At 40.7% G+C, this 7,599-nt stretch overlaps 1 protein-coding gene and 1 long non-coding RNA gene across 4 annotated transcripts; both read left to right on the top strand.

The window, feature by feature from the left end:
* The first annotated feature begins 522 nt into the window (after window positions 1-522).
* On the top strand, window positions 523-1,444 carry LOC120360054. Its single transcript, XR_005576697.1, has 3 exons — window positions 523-891; window positions 990-1,151; window positions 1,242-1,444. It is a non-coding gene; the product is annotated as an uncharacterized LOC120360054 (long non-coding RNA).
* A 1,889-nt stretch (window positions 1,445-3,333) lies between these two features.
* LOC120356886 (THAP domain-containing protein 1-like) lies at window positions 3,334-5,756 on the top strand. Of its 3 annotated transcripts, XM_039459618.1 has the most exons (5): window positions 3,334-3,559; window positions 3,656-3,825; window positions 3,941-4,192; window positions 4,329-4,415; window positions 5,543-5,756. In XM_039459618.1, exons 1-5 carry the CDS (start codon window positions 3,471-3,473, stop codon window positions 5,548-5,550), a joined length of 606 nt encoding a protein of 201 aa, XP_039315552.1. In that variant the 5' UTR covers window positions 3,334-3,470; the 3' UTR covers window positions 5,551-5,756. The 3 variants fall into 3 exon arrangements, with proteins under 3 accessions (XP_039315552.1, XP_039315551.1, XP_039315553.1); XM_039459617.1 differs by lacking the exon at window positions 5,543-5,756 and having other exon boundaries at window positions 4,329-4,769; XM_039459619.1 differs by lacking the exon at window positions 5,543-5,756 and having other exon boundaries at window positions 3,344-3,563; window positions 4,329-4,769.
* The last annotated feature ends 1,843 nt before the right edge of the window (window positions 5,757-7,599 follow it).

The raw sequence follows: 7,599 nt of genomic DNA, 5'->3' as shown, positions 1-7,599 counted from the left end.
CGGGCGTCGCGTTGCTGAACGCGTCGTGGATCGTGGTATGATGCCGCGCACCGCAGGCTAGGCACGTCTTTGCTGATGTACAGTCAGCCGCCTTGTGTCGACCGAGGCAATTCGCGCAAAGACCGTTCGCTTCAACGACCAGTCTACGATCGGCACCCGGCTTCCCAAGATACGTTGGGCAAAGTCGTAGGTAATGTTCTTTACTGCTTAATATGCAGCGGCCACTTGGAGTCTTTTGCCTACGCATGTACAGGGTGCGAGGCTGGCGAGTGGCACCGCCGCTCGTCTTCGGCGAGCTCGAATCGCCCTTGGCCGGCTGCAATGACTCGAGTGTATGCATTCTTTTGCGGATGAACTGCATTAACTCGTTGAACGACGGCGGATCGGCCGATTTGGTTAATAACGTCTCCCATTCACGACGCGACACCGGGTCCAGCAACTCCGTCACTATCTGGACGATTAGATCGTCCGAGCGCGTTAATGGCCGCCCGATGCCGTCCAGAGCGCCGACTGCGCTATTAACGCAGTGATATATCTTGCGTAGGTCCGAGGCGAACTCACTCTTTGATTTCGGCAACGCTAATACCCCGGAGATGAAAGATTTCACGGGGAGGCGCCGATTCTCGTAGTGGTCGACCAGAGCTCGCCATATACGCTTGAAATTAGCACTGGTAGTGGGTGGGCGATGCGCAACTTGCTCTGCTTCTCCTTTCAGGCTCGTCTTGAGGTGATGCAGTTTTTGGACCGGTGACGCCAACGGATTTTCCACGACGAGTAACACAAAGAGATCATGACACGTCGGCCAGTCCTCATATCGGCCCGAGAATTGTGGAATGAAGATTCGGGGCAATTTAATGTGTGAAAAAGCGGTGTCGTTAATTGTAATAGCAGGTACGTTCATTCCGCCATCGCCCGCAAAGATCAATTCGCAAAGATCATTAAGGTAATGCCCTTTTTGCATCGTACGATTCATCCGCCTTGCTTAACAGGTCGTCCTTGACGTACTTATCCTCGTCGAGGTCCGCACCGTAGCTCATAATGAGCTGTTCGTGCTGGGTCTGGAATCTGGCCCAGTAACCATCGAGGGTCAGCATTCGAGTTTCCAGCAGTCCCGCGATGATGTTAGCCGCGCCTGATTTCATCATATTTTTGTATGATCTGGCTAGGCGCCCGTACAGATCGTACTGGCGACGCACAAGCTCTTCTCGTTTCTTAGCCATCTTGTTTTCTTTATTTTTTAGATAATCGCCGTCAAGATGCACCGTATCACGGAGTTTACCGCACTCAAGCACTACGCGGGATCGGACCTCACGGATCCGGCTCAAAAGATCAGAAATTATGTACACGCGCGGAAAGTTGACGCCGAGGAAACGCTCGGTTAGCGCACATTACGACGGCCAAAAAATGTGAAGCAAGAAAAAGGAATAAAGCTCACTTGCAATAAGATGCTCTTGTTGTTGCACACCTTTAGTTAACTTAATTTTTCGCGCGTACAAATGCTCTGTGCACGCGCGTACAAATGCTCTGTGTTGTCACAATGAGTAGCGAACGAGAACAAGGGGCTCCGGCCGATCCGGCGACCCCCTTACATACACGCCGAGTGACTTCCCGAAAGTTCCGCTCAAATTCCTTCTTGTTTTTGAGTCAAGGAATTTGTCGATCGAGGACCCTCGCAAAGCCAATAAAGCGCGCAAATACTACTGTTTGCGACTTCTAAATCGCACACACTGAGCGCCTGCTACCAGGCGGTCGCTCTCGCAATGGCTCTAGCACGTATTCATAGACTAAGATAGACGGAGCCTTTTTACGAAGGGTAGTTGAGATTAGCGGTAAGGGGGGACTACCAGCTCTTCGGCTATTTCCGCAGCGTTCGGCTATGTTCGGGTTTACATAAAATTGGGATATACCAGAAGAAAGTGATTACGCGGATCTATATTCAAAACTACGGTCTGAGTAATAATTGAATAAGGATTAAATGTAATAAAGGAATACATGAAATAAAATATATGTTTATTATTGATTTTTATTGGCCTTTAAATATAATTAATTTGTTTAATGTATGTCTGTCACTTAAATTTTCGTTTTTTATATAATGAGTTAACCTTATTTTAACATATAATTCTATAATGCATCGCAATAAATGATTTAAATGATTACTAAAGAAACATTGATCATTAACATGTGGGAAAGCATCTATCTTTAATTTTTTTAATGTTATATGTGATTCATAATCTTGTTCTTTAAAATGCGTAGAACACACAGCTGCTTTTTTCGGTGGACACCAATATTTTAAGTTTAATGCTTCAAGCCATTTATTTTTTTTATTAATATCTGTTAGTAATCTAAAAATTACAAATTATTTAAATACCTTATTATTATTATTATTTAAATACGTATAAACATAATTTTTTAATTAAATAATAAATTTCTTGCAAACTTAAAAAATTAACCAATAGATATATTTTAACTTACAAATGAAATGAAAATTTTTCTGTTTCTTTTTCTTGCTGCTCCCAATTTTTTCTTTTGCAGTTATTCCGATTACTCCACCCAGATATAATGCAATAACTCATTGTAATATATTCAAAGAAGCACGAAAGTGTATAATTAAATAATCGCAAAATACAATGAAGCTATATGCAGTTTAAAGTGACAGCTAAGAGCCGAATGATTCCGAACAATTCCGAATCAAACCGATGTGCTGGTAGTCGCCCCTTACCGATAATCTCAACGCCACCCCTGTCCTATCTAACAGTATAAGCTCCGTCTACCTTAGTCTATGCGCGTATTGATATAGCGCGCACACGACGAGCCAACGGAGAACGCCTCGCTGTGGAATTCTAAGGAGCGTACGAACGCTGGCGCGGCGATCCGCAACAGTTTTATATTTGTAACAAAACGCCCCTCCACCTCGCGCGCACTGCCACTCCGCTCCGTCCACCCGAGCGAAACACCGGCAGAACGCCACGTGCGCGCACAGGGCTAACCTGTCGTTGCGATCACGCGGCAGCACGCGCGCCGCCCGTGGCGTTCGGCAACGCTCCCACTCCAGACCAGCCAACCGAACGCACGGATTGGTCCGCCCAACCGTGCGTTCGGATATATAAGCCGGCAGTGGGAACGCCGAGACAGATCTTCCCGGTCCGTCGAATCCGACAGGTCGAGTATCCTCGACCGCACTCCGACTCCCAAGAGGACGAGCATACTCGCCTCATCCTGACTCCCCTCGACCAAAGAGGATAAGATAGAGTGGAAGCGTTGCGTATTCTTCGACGCTGTTGCCACCCAGTATTTCAGTCCGGTACTGCATGTGTACGTGTTTGTGTGTGTGTGTGTGTGTGTGTGTGGTGTGTGCGCGTTTGTATGTGTGTAGCGGAACATGTACTGTGGCTGATCGCATTGTTAGACAAAATCAGAAAAACTGTTTGCAAAAGTGGCATACAACATTAAATAAGAAGCAAAAAATAAAAATGGTGCGTTGCGGAGTGGAGAATTGTCCAAATAACTCGCACAATAATAAGGATGCATCATTCTTCTCTTTGCCAAAACACCATGAAACGTAAGTAAATTAAAGAAACGTAACCTATAATGTTACATTGAATATTATTCAAAATTATCGTTTTATTATTAAAATACTTGAAAATTACATTTGTAGGCTCTTGAAGTGGTTAGAATTCGTATCGAATGTTAGGTTGGATAATTTCGCTAAGTTTCGAATATGTAATCTGCATTTTGAAGACACATGTTTCCGGAAAAAATATCCTAGGCCACTATTACTAATGGGCAGTATTCCAACATTAAAATCCTTCACAGGTCATGCCAATGGTAAGATGTAACATTTTTTAAATTTTGTCAGTTATATGAGTTCAATGAAGATAATTGAGCTTATCAAAATTTATTATTTTGAAACATGTACGATACATTTTATTTTATTGTGCAGAAAAAATCAATAAATCGAAGCCGACAAATGAAAGTTCAACTTCATCGCCAACGGATGCAGTCGATTCAACTTCATCGCCAACGGATGCAGTCGATTCAACTTCATCGCCAACGGATGCAGTCGATTCAACTTCATCGCCAACGGATGCAGTCGACTCAACTTTATCGCCAACAGATGCAGCCGACACAATTTCATCGATTGATATGAATCAAGTTATCACCGATTCAATCGAAAAATCTGAATCATTATATGGTAAGCTTTACAATGTATTTTACCTTTTTGGATTTGTTTCGTTGTTCATGTCTATGATGTGCAATAGTTATCAATTGAATTTTACATCATTATATACAAATATACTTATTATATATGTAAATGACATTATTAACAGATCATGAAGATAACTCAGAGGAATCAAAAAGAGCTCGCTTTCAAATTGACATTGATGTGCCGTCAACATGTAAAGTAGTAGTTTATGGTAAGCAAAAGTCTGTACTCATTAAATGGTTTTAATTAGTAAATAGGCTTGTTATCATATTACGATAATAAAGGCCTTCTTATTTCTTGACTGCAGATCGTAGAATATGCAACAATCTACATGTTGATATTTATGTCTTAGATCGCAATTAAGTTTTTAATTAATTAAGATGAGTGATGAAAGAATTGTATATACATTTTTACAAGTGATTGGGTGCTTTTCATTTAGTGACACAAATCGACACAAACGTATTTGTCTTTCTTACTCATTGAATACTAAAAAAAGAATAGAATAATACTTATATATCAATTTGTATCGATTTGTGTCATTAAATGGAAAACTCATCATAATTACGTCTGAATTATGTGTATTTAAGTGTGTATCGTATATAATTATACGTATATAATTATACATATATAATTATACATATATAATTATACATATAATGTTGCATATTTAAATTTAATTATAGAAATATAACTTGACAGAGCTATATGACAACAGTGATTTAATCTGTATAAATAAATAAATATTTTGTAGATAATCCCTCATCGCCGCACTTAGCTTCAATCGTCGACCAAAAAGGAAAAAGAACTTCTCCAAAAACCTCTGTAAGAACCTCTCCAAAAATCACACTCACTCCTAAGTCTCGCCGCCTTCGTACACAAAAGAGGACTATTTTATCTCTGCGAAGTAAGGTGAACCGTTTAAAAAGAAAACCAAACGTAATGTCAAGATCGTGTAAAAAAGCTAAAATCAGAGAATTAATAGACGGTGCTTCTTCTTTTCTATCAAAACCAGCCGAAATACTGTTTTCGTCCCAATTATTGCTCACTAAACTTTCAAAAAACAATAGACGGTACTCCGACGAATTGAAAAATATAGCTTTGTCCATATATTTCCAATCGCCAAAAACCTATCGATTATTACAAAAGATATTAATTTTACCATCGGAAAGATGTCTTCGAGAGTATCAGAAGGTATTTCCAATATATCCCGGGTGGAATAAAATAGTTTTTGACGAATTCAGTAACACCTTTAAGAATAGGCCTTTGAAGGCCTTTTCTAAACACGATTGTACGCTATGTAAAGATATATTGCAAAGTAACAATGATACCGATTTTCAGGAATATAAGGCATTTATTATTTGCAAACAATACGAAGATTCTGAAGGATTAATTCATGTAAAACACGAAATTTTCGAAAAAATACAGACGTGGGAACGACATTTCACATCGATCATTCGTAATACTTTTCACTGTAAGAACGTTTGTAAAAATCTTATGGCGTTTAATCGAGACTGTTGTCCGCAAATTACATTATGTAGCGATGAAACAACAACCGTATTTTTAAAAAATTTTATGACAATTCGCTGTCATTGGGAAGCGAGATTTATGCGTCAAGAATTAAAACATTCCAAAGAAAAGAGACCAAATAAAGCAACACAAACCAAAAAAGAAAGATTAATTATAAACGGATTATAAATTATTATAAATATATACATATACATGTGTGTATATATATAAATATAAATATATATGAAATATTTTTTATACTATATATTTTATAATAAATATTTTTAATCAATATTTCTACAGGAAGCTTAATAATGTATTTGACCCGTTACACAATCTAGTAATAAGATTGAGTTTAATGTATTTATGAGGTACGAGCACAGACTCTTGCATAGCTGCTAAACTATATGCATAAGGAAATTGATTGGTCCATTAGCACTTGCTTAAGGAAATGGGCTAATTAATTTCCTTATGCATATGGTTATGCAGCTATGCAAGAGTCTGTACTTGGATCTATAGTATACCAATCTATACCATTCAAATATGGCGCGACCACTAAGATTAGTTCCGGACTGAACCACCGACAGCGCTGAAACTCGATACGAAATTTACTATTGGGTTCTTATGGGCGCTTCCTCTCTATCTTATCCTCTTTGCCCTCGACGAGCATCCTCGTCGTTCCGACTAGCCGAGTATCCTCGGCTAATCCTATCACACCGAATACCGTACACAGCCAATCACGGCGAGCATCCTCACCGTGCTCCGTAGTCGAGGATCCTCGGCGAATCACCGCCCACGACGAGCATCTCGTCGAGTCCACGGGCTGGGTATCCCTAGCCAATCCCATCCGTCCTCTCCCTCAGGGAAGAGTCTCTCGTAACCTAAAGCCTCGTCAGGACATCCGCGTCCTGACGAGAACTTCGCCTCTTTTTGCACGAGACGGCTCGGGCGAGACGCGGAATCGTCGCCGACGCTCCGATCCCGCGTTCCGCGACTCCCCGACCACCCCGGACACCGTGTCCGTTTAAAAAACACCGCGTTTAGTTAAGTAAGATCGTTGTAACCTTCCCAGTCATTCAGTCTTATTCTGTATCATCTGTAAGTTTAGATTTTCTGCGTATCGTTTTACCGTTTCATCCGTATTATTATTTCGGACATCACAGTTTGGTTTTTAGTACAAATGTAATCTCGGCTCTCGCTTAGCGTTTTCATTGAGCAAGCGCGTCGTCGTCCTTGTACCGTCGCCAAAGCTAGCGATTCCGACAGCTCAGCGGCGATTGGCCGCCGCGACTACCGCAAACCAATCGCGTCCCCGCTTAGGCTAGGTCCACTCGCCACGAGGCGCCAGACTCAATAAACCATGAGGCTATGTGTAAATATTGCAGCTAAATAACGAATTAGTATTTTGTCAGCTAAATACCGAGTGCGATTATTACACCGAACCCGACCAATCCGGCGAGCTTATCCGCAACCGTATCCTGACTCCTACCAGAACCGCACGAAACCACCAGCGTTACATATTTGTGTGTAATATGAAGTTTTATACTAAAATGTTAGTTAAGATAGCAATTAGTAATATTATTTGATTTTAAAAAAGAAATTGTACATTATTGTAAAAATGATGTGACGATATTACGTAAAGCCTGCTTAGCTTTTCGTAAAATGTTTATTAAATGTGGTAAGGTTTGCCCTTTCGAGGAAAGTACCACAATAGCATCAGCCTGTTCACGCGTTTATGGTAAAAATTTTCTTTAAAAAAATAAAATTGGTATTATACCAACGGGCGGTTATCGTTGGGGTCAAAATTAATCGCGTAAAGCTGTTTCTTGGTTCATTTGGACAGAGCGCGAATTGGGTCGTGTTATAGCTCACGCTGGATGATGGGTTTT

Source organism: Solenopsis invicta, unplaced genomic scaffold (genome assembly GCF_016802725.1).
Source record: "Solenopsis invicta isolate M01_SB unplaced genomic scaffold, UNIL_Sinv_3.0 scaffold_97, whole genome shotgun sequence".
Taxonomy (NCBI): domain Eukaryota; kingdom Metazoa; phylum Arthropoda; class Insecta; order Hymenoptera; family Formicidae; genus Solenopsis; species Solenopsis invicta.
This window is presented reverse-complemented; position numbering and strand designations above follow the sequence as displayed.